This window comes from Acipenser ruthenus, chromosome 4, assembly GCF_902713425.1.
Source record: "Acipenser ruthenus chromosome 4, fAciRut3.2 maternal haplotype, whole genome shotgun sequence".
Classification (NCBI taxonomy): domain Eukaryota; kingdom Metazoa; phylum Chordata; class Actinopteri; order Acipenseriformes; family Acipenseridae; genus Acipenser; species Acipenser ruthenus.
This window is the reverse complement of record NC_081192.1, coordinates 18,749,277-18,774,228: the sequence shown is the minus strand read 5'-3', so window position 1 is coordinate 18,774,228 and position 24,952 is coordinate 18,749,277. Positions and strand designations below refer to the sequence as shown.

The 24,952-nt window shown below is 39.4% G+C and overlaps 1 protein-coding gene across 3 annotated transcripts in view; it reads right to left on the bottom strand.

The window, feature by feature from the left end:
• The window catches only part of LOC117400338 (nuclear receptor-binding protein 2-like), a 73,434-nt gene that overhangs the window by 9,471 nt on the left and 39,011 nt on the right, over nucleotides 1-24,952 (bottom strand). For 2 of the 3 annotated variants that reach the window (XM_034000164.3, XM_034000162.3), the window contains 7 exons: nucleotides 9,130-9,252; nucleotides 7,540-7,641; nucleotides 6,756-6,845; nucleotides 2,820-2,860; nucleotides 1,180-1,274; nucleotides 676-699; nucleotides 6-89 (listed from right to left, as the gene is read on the bottom strand). In XM_034000164.3, coding sequence (XP_033856055.1) covers nucleotides 6-89; nucleotides 676-699; nucleotides 1,180-1,274; nucleotides 2,820-2,860; nucleotides 6,756-6,845; nucleotides 7,540-7,641; nucleotides 9,130-9,228 — 535 coding nt within the window. In that variant the 5' untranslated portion in view covers nucleotides 9,229-9,252. Of the gene's footprint in view, nucleotides 1-5; nucleotides 90-675; nucleotides 700-1,179; nucleotides 1,275-2,819; nucleotides 2,861-6,755; nucleotides 6,846-7,539; nucleotides 7,642-9,129; nucleotides 9,253-12,353; nucleotides 12,430-24,952 lie in introns of those variants that run through there. The other variant, XM_059022117.1, reaches the window with a different exon arrangement.

Here is a 24,952-nt window from a genome sequence, read left to right as displayed (position 1 = left end):
CTTACAGCCGTATTCTGGGGCTAAGAAATGGAGGTTTCTCTGTTCATCTCGGAGGTGTTTGATGCCGCCATGGACTGCATCTGGGAATACTGAGGGGGAAAATATAACAAATGCAAATCTGCATCAACTGACAATTTTCACCACTAGTGTATAAACTTGTGATTCTGCATTTTCTTTTTGTAGAGGTAGCAACCAAAATGAGTTGTGTGGCATGAAGCGGAGAGTACACAGAGCCAATAAAACAAATGTAACAGTATACAACCAGCAAAAGACAACTTAGTTGCAGGAAGGAGCAATTACATGATTTTTGCAAGTTGTCTGTAGCTTTTTTTTGTTTTAAACCATTGCAGAGATGCCCCTTGGTGCTTAACATCAACAAAACAAAGAGGTCATGGTCAGCACTCCGATTTGGCTTCCTGGGATTTTGCCTTTGCAGGATTACAGTACGATCAACAACAACCACAACAGTACTGCTTTAAAGTATTGCAAATCTTTGACATTCCTACTAGGTAATTCAGCTTTCTTCATGTCCATGTTCTCTGCAGCGCCTCTCTTGTACTGTACATCTATTGCCTGCTTTCCCTAGTTTTTCCTCACCCAGTCTGGCTACAGTACTGTGGTCTGGTGGGTAGAGGAAGACACAGATTGCCGACAAGTTCAGGAACATATTCTTACCATTGACGAAGAGGCGATGCCAGACTGCATGGATACCAGTGGAGACAGGTTTGGAGGGTGGAAGAGATAAACAAGACAAACAGTTTAGCAACATGAACTGATAGGTGAGAGGATCGCATGGCAGTTAACATACCCAAGTGTTTTCCAAAAGTAGAAATGTAAAACAAAGCACTACCAATATCAGCAGTGGGATTTACCAAAACTGATGAATGTACACAAAGTAGAAGAACAAATACATCTCAGATATTTGCAGAGCTGCAAGGGCAAGCTCTCAAAATGTCTTCCGGCCTGAATACAGCCACTGCCACTGTCCCTTATATTTTATAGTTGTAGGATGTGAATTAAGGAATACAACTCTAATTAGAGGGCATGTATCTGAATGTCCTGCGGTCATCTACTGTGTGGTAGTGCCCTGCAGTTGAGCTTCCTGATTGGAGAGTGAAAGTTCTAAGGTTTCTAATCACCAGTATACAGTACACTGTGCTGTGTTGCAGATGCACGTACCTGAGCCGATCTTGATGAGGCCGTTGTGTTGGATGAAGATGGTGTCACAGGTCAGGTTGCCATGGATAATAGGGGGGTCACAGGAATGCAGGTAGCTGTGAAATCAACACCAGCCACTTTAACCTCTAACCATGCTCCAGAACCATTAATCTATTTTACTGTAATTAGTTCCCACCTACTTCAGGATATTATTAAATTTAAATTGACTAAAGGATGTCATCACATTCCTTAGATACTTGTGATACATTTCGTGACAGAAGTTATTCATTTGTACTGGTGGTGGTAGTACTGATTTCTTTATGTGTAGTGTTAGTTTCGCTGACGTTTGAGAAACCGCTCCATAATTACTGTACTCAGCTGTACACTGTCTGACTGCAACATAAGCCTGCCTGTACAGGTAAGTAAAAGCGGTGTGATTTATTTTATTCATGTAATGGGAAGAAAATATAAGTACTTATACAAAAAAACACCCATATGCAGAAATCCTGCATTTATTTGTTTATTTTAATGTTTAAAAAATGGTTATAATTATAAAGTAGATCAATATAGTTTGCCATTTTATTCTTGTTATAAAACACCCAGTTTTGTTGTACTTTACGTACATGGCTGTGCAAGTCTTGGACATATTGCATTTTCCTACAATTTACTCAAAGCCTCCTCTAGTGTGTTCTACTATTATAATAACCTTGACTTGCATAAAGAAGGAAACACATTGAGTGAAATAGCTTGCATCACTTGATTTTCAAGGTGTGGTATCCAAAGCATAATCAGCAAGTACAGAGAAACATCATCTGTAATTGATAAACCCAGGACCCAAAAGGTTGTCTAACAAGGATGAGCACTACTTGAAGATAATATTCTTAAGGAATAGAAAGAAGACTTGAATTCACAACAGAACTGGCAGAAGACACAGGTGTCGTTGTCCATGCATCAACAGTCTAAAGCAACCTTTCACCATTGTTCCATAGTCCAATTTCTGTGTTCTTGTGCATATTTTAACCTTTTAGTTTTGTTCCCCTTTCTTAACAGAGGAATTCTTACGGCCACACATCCTTAAGTCTTGATTTGAAGAGTGACCTTCGTACTGTTGATTTGATGGACAACACCTGTGCCTTCTGCCAGTTCTATTCCTTAAGGATATTATCTTCAAGTATTGCTCATCCTTGTTATACAGCTTTTTGGCTTGTCCTGTTCCAGTCCAGGGTTTGTCAATTACAGATGTTTTTCCTTCTTTATGCTAGTCAAGGTTGTTATAATAGTAGAACACACAAGTGGAGGCTTTGAGTAAATTGTTGATGCTCATAATGCATCAGAGTAGAAAATCTAAGACTTTTGCACAGCAGTGTATATTGGTACACACTGTTAGCAGGGGCACAAGCTGATATCAATGATCTAGGGTCCTGAGCGAGGGCATATACAATAAAAGTGAAAAAAGTGTAGCAGAAACCAGCTCAAGATTTATACTGTTTGAAACGAGAGAGCGCGAGATAGAAAGAGAGCGAGCGAGAGACGGGGCATACTGGTCAAAGAGATGGAGAGGGACATGGAGGTTAAAAGTTGGTAAAGACGCTCTCTTTTGCCGTGTGTGGTCTCCAGGCTAGGCTTATTACATCAGCAGGGGTACAATGTGCAATGCTCACCAGAGGGCTGAGAGTATCTGTGTGCACCACCTCTTCCATGCCTAGGAAATAAACACTTGCATTATAAAAGCAAACAATTTCAAAACCATACAGCATGGCGCCCACAAAGCACATAGAGTGGACAAAATAATACCAGAAAACAAGTGTTGCCTTACCGTCATAGATCCGATTATGAAAAAAAAAAATACAAGCTTTTAAACTTGACATGCCCAGCAGCCTTATTGACTTTTCACTAGACAGGATCTATCTTAAGGTCCAAAGATCCCAGACAAAATACTGTTGAACCAAAGCCAAGCCTGTTATGGGTTTAAATTCCCTGTAAACCTTTTAAATGAGTCTCTTCCCTAACCTGTTAGCAGCAATGTAATAAGTTATTGCTTATAGATAAAACTTTCCAGCACTTTAAGTTGGCATGGCTTGAGGTTTCTGATCCTAAAAAACAGGTCACATTGATTGGTCCCATGCAGTCTGCCTGTGCTGTTTACAAGCAATACAGCAGAACTTATATGATTGGCTGTGGGAAGGCACACATAATGAATTCTGTTTAACATGGAAACACATTGTACTGCGATTGGTTACAACTCTGCTGCAAGCCTCTGATTGGCTGAAATAACTCAGGGAGAAACTAGCACGGAGAGTGCATTTTGTTTTATCCTTACCATGCTCTGCTACCAAGAGAGAAAACTTTGTTGCCAAAAGTTATCGACTACCCTACCACAGCGTGTCATTCATTCAAACGCCCCCTGAGAGACACACAGTGCATTATGTTTTAAAAAGGTAGCACCTCCAGAAACGATTTCACACAGTGTAACAGCGCAAAATAAAAATAAAAGGTTAAATCAGCAGTATATCAAGTAACATATGGCCAAAAAACATTGCTTAATCTGTGCAGACCTGTCAACTCTCCCGTATTCACTGGGAGTTTTGGATCCTTCTCCCTGACATCTCCCGGGACAGATTTTTTTTCCGCATTTTGCTCAAAACTCTACTGTTAAACCCCCTTATGTCAGCAAACATTTAACGTCTGCAAAAGTCATGGCCGGTGTGTGGTTACTGCAATCCCTGTCTGTACCTAGCAGGGTTTAGCACCCAGGGGAGCCCTGTGGCAGGTATGCATTCAATGCATGTTCACATACTTAGCCATGCACCTGCCCCCCCCCCCCCTCCGCTCTACAGGGGAAACAGTAAAAAAGATATTACGAATTGCACCCTCCCCCCAACCCCCGACGCTGGTCGCTGGTGTGCGGTGAGCTGAGGACACCCTGGAGGTTCAAACAGTTTGGAATCAGGCCTCAAACAACTTATTCTTCCTCCCCACAATTTCTTTCATTACACACCACACTCCCGCCGTCCTTATTGCAATACAGACTACTCAAAACGGAGAAATTTGTAATGATCGCTTTCACAGTCTGAAGCCATGTATATCTCTCAGCTGTTCCTGGTATGTGTTCCCCTAGTGACGTCACGCCAACTTCGTGCATCTCCGGTGCGTTGTCGGTATTTTCTGGAATTCTTGATAGTCTCTCAGTGCTCTAAAATCGATCATGGAAATTTAATTTCTTGCTCATTGTGAAAGTAAACCAAGTACGACCCCAAAGCCAAAAATGATTTTCTATGTGAGATATGGACTTTAATGTCTGCTCTTCTATTTGGCTGGAAGCTGAACATATTTTAAAACCTCAATAAAACAATGAAGACTGAGCAGAAAGTAATGTAATCCTTTGTACTGAACAAAACAATTGAACAGGGACAGGAATTTCATCTGCCCAAAAATGTAAAAACAAACAAACTATGCAGTATAAATTTAGCATTGTCCTACCACTGGGGTTGGGTTTATTCACAAAAGAGGTTTTGTGTTTAACATAAGCTTATTGTGCAAGTATGGCTGCACAAAGATTGCTTTTTATAGTAGAAAGATAGATTTTGAGAAAGACTTCTAGTCAAAATTGGTCAATATTTTTTTTTAATTTTTTTTTTTTAAGTAAAATTTGAATTTTTCTTTTTTTTTTTTAATAATCGTCAAATGTCTGTCTGCCTAGGGACTCGTATATTAGCTACTGGCTGAAACAAGAATATGGTACAATTAAAAGGGTATCCTTTAAAAAACACAATTTCAGATTCACCTCATATTATTATTATTATTATTATTATTATTATTATTATTATTATTATTATTTGTTTATTTAGCAGACGCCTTTATCCAAAGCGACTTACAGAGACTAGGGTGTGTGAACTATGCATCAGCTGCAGAGTCACTTACAACTACGTCTCACCTGAAAGACGGAGCACAAGGAAGTTAAGTGACTTGTTCAGGGTCACACAATGAGTCAGTGGCTGAGGTGGGATTTGAACCAGGGACCTCAAAAACTATTTTCTGGTAAATGTAAAAAGATGTAGTTGTAAAACTTGATAACCCACAAACATGTCAGTTTTCAGAAGCCCATATTCCATTGGTAATATAAAACAAAGATATGTCTAAACAAAGTGTTATTGTGGGTTAGCAAGTGTGTCTCGCTCTGCTAGTCTTATTTCTCTTTGAGTGGAAGGTGTAGTGCCAGAAATGGCCAGTAGAGGTCAGTGGTGCTTGGAAATTGCAATCAAGATGAACTCCACAGGATGAATGTGGAAATACCCTGCAATGGAATCATTCCGTTCAATACAGCAACATTGATTGGCCTCCAGCGGGCCTGCCAATCAGACGGATAAAACATCACATGTGGCTATCGGATGACTGTTTGGAAGAAAAATGGTTTGCTCACCCTAAACATACTGAATATACATGCTTAGTTAAAAACAGTACTCTGTTTGGCTGTGGTTTAGAACCAAAGGACTCACGTTACACTTAGGACAAGGGGTTCTTTCTGGTTCCTACTACCAGTACCTGCTAAAAACCTTTAATCAAAATGACGATTGCGTAACATATGTGTAACAAGTGAAAATGTAAAACAGCATACTGGTAATGCACACCCATAACATTAAAACACTGATCATACACAAAGAACTCAAAGTACAGCCATTTTACCCCAGGAGGCATTGACTGCGTCAGCTGAAACATTATAGTTTCATTCTCTAATGGGGAAGAGCAGATATGTGAAATATCAACAAATACATCCCCTGCCGCAGCTGTAAAAAGTGATCATAAACATTTAAACAGGTTGCCTCCACATATCCTAAGAGTCAGATGCTTTTAAACTAAATAATGCCCTTTATCATGTTTTCTGTATGAAAAAAGACAGTTCCACAAACAAATAACCTATTTAAAAGGAACACTAATCTCGGCCAAGCAGAAAAAAGCCTGTTCATACAAATAAGCTCTTTATCAATCCCCCTGGTTGAAGCAACCCAGCCCAACCAGTCAAAAGACATGACACACCGAGAGGTAACACACAATTCTTTTAAAATCAGAGGTACAAAAGCATCTCAATGTATCTTCTCTTCCTCCTCAAAACAAGAATGTGGGTCTGAACTGCTGAACATGAAGACGAATAGTCCTGAATCCAAGTAGGCCATTCCTAGTAGCAGACTAAACATGTCTAGTTCCTGCAGGTCTTAAAGAATTTCAGTATCAACTATGTGGCTTGGTAACCCATTCCATACACTCCTCACCACTCTGTGTAAAAAAGTGTCTCCTACCCTCTGTCTTAAGTCTGTCTCCACTCATTACCCAACTGTGTCCTCTGGTCCTGTTCTGTGCTGTGCTTGAAATAGTAACTTGGGTTGACTTTCTCCAATCCTTCTAGGATTTTAAAAACCGATCAAGGCTAAATAAACGCAGATCTTCATAACTCACACCTTTTAGCTCTGAAATAAGTCTAGCTTTGGGTGTCGGCTACAAATAAGGGACAGTATTATTTAATGGACAAATTTAGCTCAAAGCGTGCGAATGTGTCTTTGAAGGTTTATGTTTAACTAAGTGGCTAAATGAAGTGTTTTTACCTTTTTGTTCATGGTCTTGTGGTTTTTCTTGGTTTTCTTTAAGAATTGTTTGAGACTCCCTGAAGACATGTACTCAGTGATGAAGATCACCTGGAGCAAGAGGGGGAACAAATTCAGCAAAACAGCTTTTTTTAAAAATGTGCTTTCCTGTTTTTATTCACTATCACTACTTGTCTACACAGTTAGTCAATTAATCAAAAAAGAAATAGAAATCACTGTCAGTTTGGGTCGGAAAGATAACAGATCATTTTAATGATATGGAAATACAGTATCATGAAAACAAAAAGTGGAATTACATTTAAAATAAAAACAACTTAGTTTTACAGCGCGTGGCATATTTTCTCTAAAAAAAATGTGTAGCGGTCTAGTTCATTTTGCATTTGACATATAAATCTAGACGAGGGGTGAGGCAAAATGAAACATCCACTAACAAAGAAAAAACACTATTTACTGATAAATAAATACATAAATAAATAAATAGGACATATACATAAATAGTAAAACAGACAAAAAATAAATCAATTGATGTCTGAACAACCACTTATTATAGGAACAATAACAGTGCCAGTTCAGAAGAGAAACTAAATCTCAGGAAAAATGTAATTCCTAGTCTGCACTGATTTAATTAATTTCTCAAATCGCTATGACAACATGACACTTATTCTGTTAATATAAGAGTGCTCCATGAACAAACACAAAAATTGATACCAACAAAAGCATTTTAAATATTCCAGCAGGTTGTGAACTACACTAAATGAGGATCCAGATATTGAGAACAGCTCACCCTGGCTTTGCTTTCCATCACATCTAACCAGTACTTGTGAAACTTCACAATGTTCGGGTGCTCCACCTGCATTAGGTTTTCAAACATATCTTTAATCTTCTCCTGCAACACAAACAAGTAAAAGTTAAATGGCTTCACATTTCATTTTCAAGATTTCCCTTTATTTGTATGAAGTTTTCAGTCAGATCTATTTCTGTGTTCACACTTGTTTTCCGAATCGTTTCAAAAGGATTCTGAAATATTCTGTTCCAGAAGGGTGCGTTTACACTTGTATGAAATCAGCAGGGGGTACTTCTCTCAGGATAAGAGAGGGAGCATGCACACTTCGTAAGGTGAAGACACTATGGTGTAATGACGACATCAAGCACCATCATTTGAAAATACTACCTTCTTCAGTGTTTGCGGTCGACGTTGGTCAAGAGGATTAGAAAAACTTTTGGAAGAGTATAATGCAGTGAATATTTAATCACAGTATTTAATAATACCATCTAGTTAAACCCGGGAAGGCAGCAAGGTGATGATGTAGCTGGCTTGCGTGCAGTGCCTGCTGGGAATCGCTGGCAAAATCTTCTGGAATACATCCTCTTGGCCACTTGTTCCGGAATATTTGTGCAAGTGGAAATGCACCTATGTGAGGCACGGTGGCGTGGTGGTTAGCACTGCTGCCTCACAGCTCCAGGGTCCTGGGTTCGATTCCGGCCTCAGGGGTCTGTCTGTGTGGAGTTTGCATGTTGTCCTTGTGTTCGCGTGGGTTTTCTCCGGGTAGTCCGGTTTCCTCCCACAGTCCAAAGACATGCTGGCTAGGTGGATTGGCCTCTCTAAATTGTCCCTTAATTGCCCTGCGACGGACTGGCGTCCCGTCCAGGGAGTAGTCCAGCCTTGCGCCCCTATGTCTGCCGAGTTAGGCTCTGGCTCACCGCAACTCTCTATATGATTAAGCAGTTACAGATAATGGATGGATGTAAACACACCTTATGATAATCTCTCCTGTAATAAAAATATTATATGTTATAAAAACACCACAACAAAATCGGGATTATGTTGAAAGATATACTGCTACGATACAGACAACTTGGATGAAGTATAAGTATGAAGTATTTAATTATAAACAGTGTGTTATGCTTTGCCCCAGGGAGGCCTGGATTGAATAAAGTTTTGCAACCACTTGCCAGGGTTAGCATAATTCGTCAGCCAATTAAAATAGTTGTGACACCACTGGCTTCAGTATTACCCTTTTGTGGAGACTGGGACCAAAACCAGTATTACTCAAAACAGACTTTAAACCAGAGAAGAATACCCAGTGTCTTCTCTATAAGTACTGTAGAGTGGGCCCTTTTCACACAACTTTTAATCATGTTTTGTTAAGCACTATTTAAAAAAAATTCAGCTTGCTTTCCAAACAGCCACGTTGGCTGATGGAAACATAGCGTTGGAACTACTCCTTTAGTTCAATGGTGAATCCTAGTTTACAGTGGCCAGAGCTCCAGTTTCTATCCCAGCTTGTAAAATGGGTTTTCTCCTATCCATTGCTCAGTGGGGAAGTATGTAGTATCAATAATACAATGGAAAACGGCAGTACCACTGCTGTACCTCGTGTGCTTTGAAAATCATCTTGTCAGAGAACTGGACCTCGTTCCACACCACCTCCACTCCCTCTTCTGTGTCCATAGCCAGGAAGGCACTCTCCATGCCTGGAACATTGCCTTGGTTTACCTGCGCCAGGGAGAGAGAGACAGAGACACACACACACAACTGGTCAACTACAGTTCCAGAGCTGCCGTTTCACACACAGTCATGTTGAAGGTATAACTCGGTAGTGTCGGTTCACAACATTCTCCCACAGCTTAGCCTTTGGCGCATCAGAAAGGAGAAGAATTATTTAATGGTATACATAGACGTAAAATCTATAGACTGGCTACAGACCCTGATCTAGTGGGTTCAGCACTGCAGTGTGATGGAGGGGCTGGTTCTTGCTAGAGAAAGCTAATCTCAGCATACTAAATCATGTGACTGGATATGCCTCATTACTGTCTGTAAACAATCTGGACAATTTCATAATGGGAAAAAAGTTCCACATTCCTTTTAACACTACAGACCTCTAAAGAGCTCTAGAAAACCTCCATTAAAAACCTCAGACTGCTTCCACTCACTCCACTCAAGACAGCAGACCAAAAACTGATCCATGTCCCAATATAATTCGACAATTAAGACACTTGGCTGTATTTTCAAAGTATTTCCTTCAGTCTTTAATTAACTCTTCTGAAAGGTTCCCATGCACTGATACAGTAGATATTTGATTTACATAACCTTGAAACACAAAGAGCTCTATATGAAGTAACTAATCAGTTGCTGTACACCATGCTACAGTGTACCACAATTTCTGACCACAGGTCATCGCAGTGTGCATCATCCCACTGGAGAGTGTCTGGACCCGGCAGCCAGCCAGAGACATCACGACACTGCTTTAAAATAACTAAAGTAGCGTGTGCTTTTAGAAATCGCTATGGTCCAACTGTAAACAGTCATTATCCTAATTGCACTGTACAACCTCCATAATTATGTTCAGAGTCTGCTAACTAAAGCAAATTAACAGGCCTTTGCTATTTAATTGGAACTGCAGCCCCCAGTTATACTGGCATCACATTTCCTTCTGCTGTTACCAATACAGAAGTGACCTGCTATGACCAATGTTATTGTGGGAGTGCTACCATTATTTACAGAAAACCAAATTGCTAACTTTGTAAGTTTTTCAGTACTGTAGCCCCATCAGAAATAATAATCACAATAAAAACTCAAAGCCTATATAAAACAAACATTCAACTATTACAGCAGAACCTATCATATCCCTGACCCTGTGAGATATTAACCAATGGACCTGCTGGCATGGGTCATTTACACATGCTGCTACTAACTGAACGATACTGATGGAAACTGACCAATGCACATTTTATTATGGGTCTAAAACAGTTCATGCAGCTCTTAGCAGGAAAAAGAACAGATGGTGTGTTTGGGAATTCAGTTTTACTTTTTACATCCTGTCACGTCACTTAAAACAAACTGCACAGTTTAACCATGTTCAATAAAAGAAAACAAGAAAGCAAGGGATTAGTAGAATTACTGCGCTATTGAAGAGCTGATTTTTTTGCTGACCTTCAAAGCCAGATTGTGTTGTGTGCACACTTCTGTTGTTGGTTTTTTAAACTCCATTTGTGTCTCGGGTTAACCCGTTGAATTACTTTGGTATGGAATGAGACAGCACGACCAGAGCTGTTCTTGGAATGCTGTTATGTTAATTGCCAAATACTGTATTACAGTACATTGTTTTGAAATATTTTTTCTTTGTATAATGTACGTGCAGTACCATACTTTGGTGTTTTAAACACACTCCTGTACCTGACATTGTTAATTCATTATGCCCCAATGTTAATAAAGCAACTAAAGGTACAGCAGTATAACAACTCCCTCTGAGATCCGATATTTTCACATATCCGATTGAACCAACTCCATTGGATTTGACAGGTTCTACTTTAAATTTCAAAACAATCGAATAATTCATTTCAATTAGTTTCCTTCCTGCCACACACTGTGTATTAAAGCCGTATTGTACTCTTAGAATAATTTACAGCTATCAGAGCATGATGGCAACAACGTCCTTTTCAAGGGGATTTATTTACTTTAACAGCTGACACTTAATTGTGACAAAAGGGTGAAATGTGCCAATGGTGCTGCCTGACTCTTGATTTGCAGCTGTGTGACTGATGCACGGTGATGGAGTGACTGGTCAGGTGGCCCGACAGCACAGAGCAGCGAGTCCAGCAGGACCCCAGTCAAGGTGAACACAGAGCACATAGTATGTGTGTAGCAGGAGTCATGACTCCCAGCAGCCATGGATGGATCTCCTGAAGCAGAAGTGAAGTTCTGCAGTTATAAGCTACCTAAGACCCCTATGCCCACCCTACAGTGATTAGGTAAGGCAAAGAAGCACAGGCTGTTTATTTCTTTGAACCGACACATTAAATAGGATTATATCATTAAAATCTTCCATTTCGATTTTTGTTTTTAAGTAATGGTTAGGAAAATCAGGCACTAATGACTGTTTCCTACAGATGTCAGGACTGCCCAGTCTCTGACCACCTTCCGGCGCCTCTTCAAGACTCACCTCTTCAGACAGCACCTGTAGAACTCATCTTTTTTTCCCTCTGGACACCTATCACTCTTCCTTAAATGAGCTTTACTTGCTCTTATCTGCCCCCTATTTTACTGCATTTGATCCTGTACTTTAGAGTACTGTAATCTGTCAAGTGTTATTTAATCTGTAGTATTTTGTATTTAATTATATCCTGATGTAACTATCACTGACACTTACCTGCTCTGTTATTGAATCTTATTTTGTCATATACTTTGTACTTGCTAGAACCAAAGTCATTGTATTTATCTTGCTCTTAATTGTATTATTACTTGTACTGTGATTCTTGAAATGTATTTTTGATTACGACTGTAAATTGCCCTGGATAAGGGCGTCTGCTAAGAAATAAATAATAATAATAATAATAATCAGAATTTAGGTTATTAAACATAATTTGGCATTGATAAGGTATAGATATTCATTTATTTATTTTAAACCAGTAATGGAAAGAATACTCCCATTGCATAGTAGTTTCACCCTGTGACAGGATTGACCAAGGTTTGAGACTCAGAGACAGTTTTAAAGTTCAAAATAAAGTTTTTTTAATAAACAAAAATAATCAAATAAATAGGCACAAGGGCCAAACAAAAAGGTTTCAAACACCAAATAAACACAAAACAAAACTTACAAATAAAGTTTCCAGGCTGGGCGTTGCCTTCACTGGTCAAAAAACACAGCACACACAAAAACACTTCTTCTCTTCTAGAACTCTCTCTCCTAGCCAGGGCCTCTTCCCCTGGCTTTTATCCCCTGTGGCTGGAGCCCAATTAATCAATAATTGCTGATTATTCAATTAGGGCTCCAGCCACATTCTCACATGTTTTCCTGGCAGGGAGGAATTTTAACCCCCTCCCTGCCAGTCCCAACCACGTTTATAAAGACGGGGCAGTCCCCCGTCACACACCCACTCCAGGTTTTACTATGAGCTTGATTAGCCACAGTGTGTAGGTAACAAGCTCAGGTATGGCTTATTAAACTCACTGTATCCTGTATCTGTATATTGTATTTGATTTTACTCTTATTAGGTATCAATATTCACATGTTTTTGTAATTGCTCTTATTTGAAATCATTACTCATATAAGCATAAGCAAATATTTTTACTATAAGTTAACTGCTGTTAGTCGAACTCACTCATAAATGTAATTTAGTTTATTTATTTTGCTCTTATATGAATTTAATCTTATTTGCTGATGATTTTATTGTACTTTACAACTGCTATTATCTGTAGTATGATATTCTGTAATGGGATATTCTAGAATGTGATATTGTATAATGTGGTACTTTGTAACAACTGTAAGCCGCCCTGGATAAGTGTGTCTGCTAATTAATTAATAAATAAATAAATAAATAAATAAACAAACATCAACAACTCCAACTCACAGTAGAGCCAGAAATGGGTCAAACTGCTATCAAACAGGAGTCTTATTTCCATCCCTGAAAACAGTTATGTTATTATACCGGCGTTGAAAATCTTATAACTGAGCTGTGTGGTAAGAGTGTTGCTACCCTCAAGGGTGTCTGAGGGCCCCACAAGTAGGTCAGCTCAGTTTGCTCACCTCTGCCTGCACTATAGCATTGCTTCACGAAAGAGATTTTCTCTGCCAAGTAAGGTGTATTTATTAAAAGGCAGTTTGATCAGGAGTTTAGTTGAAATGACTTCGGTCCAGTTTATGCCACTGACTCACTCACATTGTGACCTTGGGGCTAGTCACAAGCGTCTCAAATTCCTGAATGAATAATCTTCAAACTCTGTTTCCTAGGACAGTTTGTTACATGGAAAAACACTGTGGAACAATGATAATGTTGATATTGCATATGTTTCAAACCCTTAAGTGTACACCTATGGCCAAAAGTTTTGCATCACCCTGTAGTTTTCCATATACTTTACAAACCCTGCAGTTTTACATATACTTAATAGAAAACTGACAATTAGAAAAAATGTGACATTTGGAAATCTAACCTGAAATACTGTACCACTATGATGGCTTCCGGCAGACTTTCGCGATATCATTTTGTAGTTTCTTTGATTACAAAATGTTAAATAAAATCTCAATTATGTTCATTAGTTTTTTCTTTTTTTAATTGTGTCTCAATCCTAATATTCTAGGTGATGCAAAATGTTGCAACTGGTGCTACATGAATTAAAAAGAACGAATATACATTACATAGGCACTCATTATTCATTATAGAGGGCTTGTTGCTGTGGTTTATCAGTCAAAAATACAGAAGTTAAAAAAAAATTACATAGTTTACATTGGCCACTACTATAGTATTGGGAGAGGACACAAGTTATTAGTTAGCCGAGCAACTGGTTGCTAAGCAATTCAGTGATATACCACTACGGTGGTTGATCCCTGGAGCCAGCACTGCAGCCGTTGTATCATGCTGATGCGCCAGGGAGGCAAAATAGGCTGATCCCTGGAGTCAGCATTACACTTCAGCCATCAACACCAGGCAGAAGGAAATCTACATCATCAGATGGAAGGAAATGCAGATGGATCACATTAGTTTACAGTAAAAGAAGCTATGTCTTAGTTGGTGCTTATCTTGGCGAGAGCAGAGTCCAATATTAGCATAAAGTTCTAACACCTATTCTCATGTAATGGAAATCAGGCTCAAGGAGGCTTACCACAAATTGTAGATATTTTTAAAACGCAGTGTTGAATTTCATAACAAATACATACATACATACATACATACATACAGACATACATAAATGATAATGCCTTTTAAATATAATACTAAAACCCTCCTACTTGACCCAGTTTTTTTGTTTTGATTTAAAGGATGTGCTGGGGCTCAATAGAAACTTTTTACCCTGGAAATTTCCCACTTAAGGAACAAATGACCCAGCCGTTGGCTGCACGCCAGTTGGAGGAACCCACTGACAACAAAGTGCCAGTATCAGCAGGCTGATTACTCAAATATTTATACTGTAACAATCTGTGATAAGACAGGGAGGGGGTGAAAACCCTCCCCACCAGAAACATCTGTGATAAGACGGGGGGGGGGTGAAAACCCTCCCCACCAGAAACATCTGTGATAAGCAAGGCTGCTGTGTGAATAAGCCCGACCGTGCGTGCGTGCACAGCCATAGTGAAAAGAAAGGTAACGTAAAACTTTTTGTTAATTGTGAAGAAACTGTTTGGTTTTGTTTAACAGCTTAGCTGTCCTGTTTTATAGTTTAGGTTCCTGTGTTTTGTTAGTTAGTGCTCGCGAGAGCTAGGTGTTTGTTTGTTTATTTTTATTTTGTATTATTAAAAATATAGCGCGTCAGCGCTTTAAAACTTAAAATCTCTGTCTGCATTTAAAGGGGCAAACAAACCGCGGAGAGTGCAGCCAGTTCACAAATCACTAATTTAACCTTCAACAAACCCTGGCAATGCCCCCGCTCCTTTCACCCAGCAATGGTTTGTTGTTTTTGTACATTGCCACTGCTAAATCAATACAAAAAAAATAACTTAGTTAGGCAAATCAATAAGTTTGTGTCAGCCAGTTTAAATTCCATTTTGCCTTACGCTGCAATATGGAGGTCTTTGCAGTTCTGTCATGGTACTGGAATGTACTGCTCTTACATACCACTACAGTATGTATACTATGTATAATGGGACACTACAGAAATGAGATGATTGATTGGTTAAACTGCTAAATCATTAGGGTCAAAAAAAGAACCAGGAACAGCTGTGCAACTGGACCACCGGAGAGAAATAAATAGATCAAGATATTTAGTAAAACTAAAAGAAAAATATACAATTGATGACTGTGACAGGACGGTCAAGTGGTGACGTCCTCAGACCAGGAAGTTAACTGACACACACACAGGTACTACGCATATTTATTAAATACACAATACAAAATACTTTAAAAAATCAGATGCAACCCAGCTCACAGAGCAAGATAAAGTTTGAACGAAAACAAATGTCTAAAACAAAAACACTGACACCAAAACAAGTATCATGCTGGTCCTTCCAGCACGATTAGCAATTGTTTTCTTATTTTAAAGCTTTACCTCCTGTCTCTCTCACTCACATTCTCCAATCTGAACACCCACCCCGTTCAGCCATAGCTGTGGGTTTTTATACATGGCCATCGCCAGATTAGCAATAAATGAATCAATCTGTAGACGGTCACATTCTACACGAGAGTTTTATATCTGTGTGGTCGACAGACAATTTGTCAAAAATCATCAGCTGTCGACCATGCATTCTCACGAGATGTCTGGTAGAGACGAGCGGCCCCTGCCAGACCACATTTAAACTAAACAATCATGCACTCCCCAGTGTTTTAACCCCAAGCAATACATTTATAAGCAGGGCTCTGCCCTGCCACACTGATTACACGCAGGGCTCTTCTGCCCTGCCACAATGGCAAACATTTTCTTTAAGTCAAAGCTTATCTAAACATGTCTCTAGCACTGAAATTATACAGTATCTATTATGAAAGCTCTGGCAAGGTAACTCTGCAATGTTCCGGACAGATAACACGATTGCAATTTTGATAAATACAGCACATTTCCCAACTAAAATAGCATATAAATAAATGCAATTTTTGAACTACAGGAAAGGCAGCAATAAAATAAAAAATTAGAGAGAACATCAAGAAATCAGGCCAACATGTACACAAGGGCTACTCTGAATGAGGCTTTGGTTGTTTATTCCAATTACAATGATACAACTGTTGTTAATAAACAAATTGGAAGCATTGTTAATAAGGAATCATTTCAACTTGTAGGTTGGTGCACAAAGGGCTTTGTTGCGTGCTCTCATTGTTTCTTTCTCGAAGCATCATTTCATTTCAACATGTTCGCATTTTTTAAACTGCAAAGAAACAAAAACAATTCTGAGGGTTGGCAGGCGGTTCTGTACAGTTTGAGGCACAACTATCTTGTTTCCCTGGAATTACATAGTGTAAAGATTAACTGGGGTAAACACTCACAGCTAGCTCAAATAACAGTCACTCACAAACTGATTTATTTGGAAGAGGCAAAGGTGAAAACATCCTAACCAGTCTGTTCTGACCGGCATATGTATATTAACCTGATATATACAGTACTACCCCGTTATAAAGCGACTCGTTACATTGCGGAATCGGTTATAACACGGTAATTGTTCCCCCATAATGCAATCTGAACCAAACGTTGGGTTTTACTGTTGCTTTACGTTACCGTATTTAAACCCATTTAAAGTTGAAACTGGGACATATACTACTTATAAGGCTCCTGTGCTTGCGCTGTATTTTTTTTTTCTAAAAGTAAAAACAAACTGTCGATAATGTTAAATAAAGTACGAAACAATACAAGTGTGTAGAAACGTCCTTGGATTCTGTGTTATTTACTTTTTACAACATTATAAAAAAATATACAATTTAAATAAGAGTGGTGTAATCTTTAAACTGGTGGAATAGTACCAGTGAAACACTGAACTTATGAAGCAGGCATGAACACCAGCCAGGGACCAGCTGTCATCTCCTCTTTTGTGCACATGCCAGTATCTGGCAGCTTGTTGGTACCCACTGGTGGATCAAGCCCACTCTGTCTCACAACAGATAAACCGACAAATCCTCTCTGTCCAACTTCCGCTGGGTAGATGGAAGTCTTCTTCTACAGTCTGCTTCAAGGGATGTACTGTATATTAGACCCTCTGAATGCTTTTGCAACCTTACCTTATACAGTAACCCTTACTGAACAAGGCATTCTAATTTGCCTGCTGTCATTTATACTTTTAATATATAAAATATGCAACTGTCTCTTGAAAAAAGGCGTGTGATAAGTGCAGCAGTGTTAACAATGTCTTCATTAGTGTCAAAAATGTTGACAGTACCTGATCTGGCCAGTCCATCATAGAACCCAGACCCCCCCCCAGAGGTTCACAGCCATACGCGATTAAACATATCAGCCTCTGCCAGCTCTCTCTGCCGCAGTGTGCTTGGACGCAGGGTGATATATGAGCCAATCTAGTGGCAGAAAAGGGCTGTTTGTCAGAGCAATGACCAGACACATATCACTTCTAAGAAAAAGGCCTGAAATGGGGAAACTCCCACAAAAGAAAAAAAACAGAAACAGGTTGCTTCTGCGCTTTGTCACCGAAGACTGTATTTCAACAGCTTCCTCTGAAAGAGTCAAAAAAAAAATGTACAATGGAACGTCGCATATCCGACCGTCACATAACAGCCTCGCTAAATAAATAAATAAATAAATAAATAAATAAATAAATAAATAAATATTAAAAGTAGGTTATGAGAGTAATGGCATTGGCAGCAAATGCAGCTTCCGCGATGGAAACAGAAAGAAAGCATTATAGCATTCAGCCATTTGGTGCGTTCCCCTTTAAGAGAGGCGGGCTGTGGGTGTGTGTCGGTCAGCTGCGTGTAGCAGTGACAGTTCAGTACACAGTCGAGAAAGCTTTTTTTTTTGTGCAATGTGTTTATATGATGGAGCGCACACTTGCAGATATTGGCAGCGTGGTGGTGTAGCTTCTAAATGCATTTGAATTAAACAAAGCAAGCTTCATAAACACAATGCTTACCGGCCGTTTGCTTAAAATTGCCAAAGCAGTATTTAAACAAAGCTGCTTATCGGTTGTTGGCAATATCAAGAAAGAATGCAAAGTACTGTGTCAGAGATATTAAGAAAGCAGAACCAGGGAGGCAGGGACTTCTAGAGTTAAGAAAGAAGCCATCAGTTGCAGGTTACTGCACATTTACCATTTGTTTTGTATTAAAGAAAAAAAAAAAAAGCTTTGCGTGGAGATGGCTTATAGCAAACCGCATAGCAACACTGTGTATTTGTAGCCTAATTCATCTTGTTTACATTTGCTTACTTTTAAAGCAAAAGGTTTCCCCATGTTTAAATCAGTTTGTGTGTTGTTTTTGTTCACTAACCTATTTATGGATGTGTAAATGCTTTTTCTATAGATATTCGCAAATCCGACTTTCACATATCCGCCTATACCGCAGTCCACATGGGGTCGGATATGCGACGTTGTCCTGTATACAAATTATGCTGGGCCTGCAACATGTACAGCAGGGTTATTTTTTTACTCAGAAAAAAGAGCACATTGAGCAGAATGGAGTAAAGAAACAATTTGTCGTTTGGTATTTTATCTTCATTTTCTTTTCAAAGAGGCGTGTGACTTTAATTTGTTAATCTTGTGGCTTGCAGGCACTTGCTTGCTTGTCCAGCCACTACAAGGGGAGTGGACAGAAGTGTTGTATTTCCTGTGGTCACTAGACATCAGGACATTGGAATCCATGATCATTACTGAGCCTCCAAGCTGTTGTTCCAAACCTCTAATAATGCTGATAATAGGTCGCCATATCTGCAATGTACAAGCCACTGAGCGAGTACAGTGTTACTGCCAGTACTGATCACACTTCCAACATAGTTTGCAAAGAAGTAGGACAATTATACAGTAAAAACAAGAAAAACAGCTGTGTGCTTTGCAAAATACACTTATTAAAAAGATCAAGTATTATAACAATTGTTTTTTTTTGCTGCTCCCCCCCCCCCCCCCCCCCCCATTTTGAGAGACCCGCCTCCTTGATGGGTTACTTTGTGAATCCTTCGTGCAATTTCGATTTACAAGCACAAGATACCTTTAGGCAGGTTTTCAGAGCAGGTTGGTATTTGAATAATTCATATACGTCTATTATTACAATATTATTACAATAACATTACCGTAACAAACAATGAATAAATGTCCCACGCAAAATGTCACAATGCACAATGACAGTTCGGAATGGCTTCTGGTTAGGAACAAGGCACGAGATGACAACCAAACACTGTTTCTGCCAAAGCCTCACAACCAGAGGGATCTTGTATTAATTTACTTTACACAATTACCATTGCAGTAGGGGTTTTATGAAAATTAAATGAAAAGAAATACAAAAATAAATGTCTAAAAAAAATACAAAAATAAAACATGTCTAAAACCGTCCCAGATGACAGTGCTGCAAGTGACTGGAAAGAATGAAGACGCTAATTCCAGGATTGCAGCCAAAAATTAAAAAATACCACCATGCTTCAGGGTAGATCAGAGTTGCCCAAAGCAGTCCATAATGCTAATAAAGTACTGAGTTATTTCAAGTGACCTGGAAAGAGAGTAAACAGGACAGCAAGGTCCAATAAATCTTACTGTTATACAGTAAAGTAATGTGAGCTGTCCTCACATTAGCCTGGAAAAAAATTAACCCTGACTGGGAAGGTTAAAGAGCAGCGATCAAGTATAGACACTATACTTAGTTTTAAATCCTAATCTATCAAACTTAAATTTTAACAATGATGTCATTATCCAAATACTGAGAAGACAACTGTGAGGGCGCTGTGTAAAGGGAACAGTGTGCCCCGGACTGGATGGTCTGACAATTCATTCCAGGGAAAGGTGGAAGTCAGCCATCTAGAAAGGGGGCGGAGCCACAGTACACCAAATCATTGCCCCAGACGGAAAGCGATGTGACAATCGCGGATTGGAGGAAAAGCGATTGCACTCGCTAACCAAGGGGGCGTAGCTGAAGGCACAAAAGGGGATATGGCTGAGTGAACTGTTCCTTTGTTATGGTTGCGAGAAAACTGCTGAAGGAGTAATAAAAGAACTGTGAGTGTTTAGTGTTTGTTTGTTTTGTCGTTTCTAATTGTACTCATTTGTTCTTGTTAGACGGCCCACACCCTATCGGGGGCTGTCGCTAAAGGCTAGCACCAACCCGGACAGCACTGCACTACTGTTCACTAATAAATTGTATTTCACCACTTGCACGTTAGCACTCATCCTGGACTTGTGATCGTGCTTGTGTTCTGTGTGTGTTTATACCGTGTTTATGAAAAAGCAATAAAAGAAATCACAGAAAAAAAAAAACAATATGCCACGTCTGTCAAGAGAGCAGTGCAGCGCCTTCGTGCAATCGGCATGTTGGAGGCTGGAGTAGGGCAGCGTACTGTGGCTCGCCGTCTTGGGTGCCCACAGCCAGCAATTTCAAACCTGGCGAGACGGTATAACCAGACACACACTGTCAATGACAGGCCACGAACTGGGAGACCAAGAGTCATAATACCTGCCCAAGATCGACAGATCATTTTGCAGCATCTTTGTGATGTCAATTGTTAAATCAGCACAATAAAAAGTCACTGCACCTTCTCTAAAACAGAGTGTCACATCTAGTGAATTTTATCCAAATATAAGCGATGTTTCTTTTGATGCTCAAATATAAGTGATAAGTTTCTTTTGATGCTCAGTATATTTAATACACGCAGCAGTCAAAAAAAAACAAAAAACATCTTTTTTTTTTAAACCCAGCAGTCAGATCTTCAAAGAGCGAGCTTGTCAAAAAAAATCCTTATAAAAATGTGTCTTTATATGTGGTGGTTTTGGTGAAATCAGGTCAGTTATTGTATTTTGCTTCATAGCTTAATATATTTTATTTAAAGTGTGTAATACACACAGTATAAACAGAAATAATGGAAAAATACCTGTGCTACATTTAAAGTTAATACACTGTAGATCTACAGTACAATACTAATTACACAGAAACTAAAGGCTCTGCAATGTTCTATCCCTTGTTCTTGTGTATGTTGTTGCAATGCTAGTATTTAAAATGTCTTGCTCGCAAACATTTGATGTTTTACAGTGTGTGTCTTGCGGCTCTCGGCCACATGAAAAGTTTGGCATGTGGTTCGTAGGGTCAGGAAGTTTGGCCACCCCTGATATATGACAATGTGCTTGCTGTAGTGTATTTAATATAAAAAATAGCAGAACAAACATGCTGCAATTTAAACTTGTTTCTTACTGAAAAATAAACAGAAACATGTAATTATAAGAGCTGTCTGTGTTACATGCTGTCAGATCAGGACTTGACATAACACTGAGCATGGGACTTGCAAGATGCTGTTGCCTATATTACTATACACAATTAAAGGTGTGGTCACCAATTCCACACACATTTTCAGCCAGTCTTGTATTGCAAGGGTTAATTGCTCTTCTTGTTGATCTTGCCTAGCTGTGAGCAGTACTGAAATAAAACATCATTGCACTAATGGAGTACTTTGTCAAACACTACAAGTAGACCACTACTAGTCTAGCACTACACACCATAATGAGATCAGTGCCCCCTACTACCTTTTAAGTGCCACATACCTTAAAACTAATTGAAAACCCTGCATTAAACCATCTCAGTTTCTTAATTTAATCATGGAAAAATAATGACAAAACAAGCTCAAATAGTTTTCCTATACATTCCTAAATCCATATAGTGATGATCACTTCACCCTCGCTGCTTGGAGGTTGTAGCTACAACACTAAACCGTCTGTTTCATAAAACAAAGACATCAACCGTGCTAAACTCAAATAAAATAAAGAATAATAATTGTGATGATTAATTACGTGTTTGCCTTATAAGAGCAATACTTAAAATACAGAGCAATTCATTTTATTCTGCCACCTTCATTCTGCACGGTATTCGCTGGAGTAGAAAGAAGTCCAAAGCCCCTCTCACACTGGCATGCTCTACCCGGGTCGGAACTTACCCGGGTCAGGACCCGGTGTTATGCGGGCCGGCTACGCGATTTCACACTGCTTTTGATAAAGCAGGGCTGACCTGGGTGACGGACGTAAGTAAATAATGCACGTATCAATGCCCCGCTCAACCCGGTTTGGTGTCAGAAAGTGGTATGTCATCAGAATGTGGTACGCGTACCAAAACTTGACCCATGTTATGTCAGAAAGTGATAAGTTGTCATATTGAAAGTGGTACACTGTTAGATTTTAGTACAGGTGCAATCAATTGCGATCTGATAGGGGTTTTCCTATTGCCAAACAGAGGTACATTTACCCTGTTAAAGCGCTGCTGCTGGTAGCGCAGGATGAGTCACACAGCTTGGACGGCACCAGTCCGTGTTCAGGCTGTGCAAAGATGTCAAGCTGTGCTGGGGCCCCCGAAGGGGGCGTCACACTGGCTCTGATGCTCCCGGGATGGGGGATGGGAAACCAGCAGGGATTGCTTCTCCTGATCGCGTAACAGCGAACCCTAACGGACAGACACCAAGCACATTCAGAGTGGATAAAAAGCAGGGCTGATCTCTGTTCTCTGGGATCGATAGCCCGCCCACCTCTGCTCAGGATTGCTCAGTGTAAAAGCGATTCTGGCTTTAGGCTTGTGAGATCGGAGGACACTCACACACCTCAGAATGTCTGTGCTGTGTGGGATCTAGCTGTGGTGAGGAGAAAAAAAACAAACTGGGCATTCCAAAACTGGGGGAAAATAAAAATAATTGGTCAAGACAAAATGAGAAGTCCACCGCAAAGTTGCACGAGTAAAAAAATGTACAAGACCCATTGCATTGCATACGATAAATATTTGCATACTGTTTTCTTAATGCTGGAAAAATATGATGAATTACATTAACAACGATGTAAAAGACGGGAAAATTATAAATTCAATTTAAAAAGATGTATGAGACCAAAAAGAGCAAAACGTACCAGATTTGAAAGGGCACTTCCCTGCTTTCTTATTAATTTTTTAGTCATTCGCGAGCAAGAGCAATGCGCTGCGTACCAATTTTACCTCAAAACAAAAATAACACTACACCGGGTCAAAGCCTAGAACGGGGTTTCACACTACACCGGATTGTGACCCAGGTAGGAGTGCCAGTGTTAAAGGGCCTCAAGTTAATCGGCTCGTTTCACTTTAAATATTATATATATATATATATATATATATATATATATATATATATATATATATATATATATATATATATATATATACACACACACACTCGCAAAAAAAACCAAACATATTTAAAGTCAGGTACATTCGTCAGAAATAACCCCCCAAAAATCGACATATAATATTAAATACCGATATAATACAGATTACTAAATACATCAATAAAAGCAACTGTCACACTATTACCTGCCACTCACGTAAGAAGAGAAGTGGGGGCTATACAGAGACTCGACATTGAACAATTTAATAAGCATACAGTCAGTATGCACACTGCTTGACTCGACACGAAACGACCATTCAATCATCACTAAACGGTTTTAAACCCAATGATGTGGAGCACCGCAGAAGGCCCTATGCTATGTGTAGGCATGTTTATTTCTAAGTTAGTGTCTATCGTGGACAAGCCGCCAAAATCCCTACCTAAAATGGCCTAATAATATTAAAACCCGGCTCCTCTAAACTATTTGTATAGAATTGTAAAAAGTGCTTAAACTGGACTGCAATTTACAAGACGCTTAATGGTTTAGAAATGAAGTTTTAATTGGGTTCGCTGAACTGCGGACTGTACCAACGGAATGTATTCCTAGTTAGGCTGATATGTACTTCTAATCAACATTATTACTTTGCCTCGCCTTATAAAAAAGTCGCTATGCCTTGGTAGTTTCGAAGCCGTATGGTGTAGTCTGGGATGACAGTACAAGATTTTGAAGAGCACAGTGACTTGATATAGGACTTGGGAATTAATGTACGCGCACAACGAGGGATGAAATGCATTTTTATTTTGCAGCACAGCAACGTGTAAGACAGCCTAAACAAATAATTATTAGTATAATTTTAACCGAGGCCCGAGCCTCATAACTGGCTACGGCCTTGCACTTGCAGAACCAAATTACTTTTCAAATCTGCGGGATCGACTGAAAGATCTGTGCTGTCAGTTTGCTTGAGCTGTGTGTGACGTCACGCAGCTGACTATGTAGAATGCTCATCTGCACAGAACTTCAACAGTCGAAAATGCCACTAATGCCTTGGTTGCTATTTTCTTCCGTGTCAGTAATCCAACCACACTGCATCCTTCTCAGGAAACCATACCCTGGGTTGGACAATCATATTGTGTAATTCATTCCAGTAATATTAAACGGTTGTTTCATATATTTAACCCAACAGGCTTGCTAGTATGGTTTATGCGCACTTAAAACCAACAGCAAAATGACATGTCGGTAGGTCTAATACGACGACTACAGATACTGTACGTACCAAATCTGAACAATCCCAATGCTAAGCACCAACAGACACAGCAGCAAGATACTCCTTCGTTTCTTACAAGTTATTCTGAAAAATTCAAGGCGCCTAAAAAATATTGTCACCTAAATAGTACCAGGACTACATCAGTCCATTCATTGAAAACTGCCGTGGTCTACGTATGTATACACTCAGGTGAAAATGTATTTCTATATTTGTAAGCATACGCAGTCTCGTAACCAATAGACTACATTAAGTAGGGTGCAGCACTT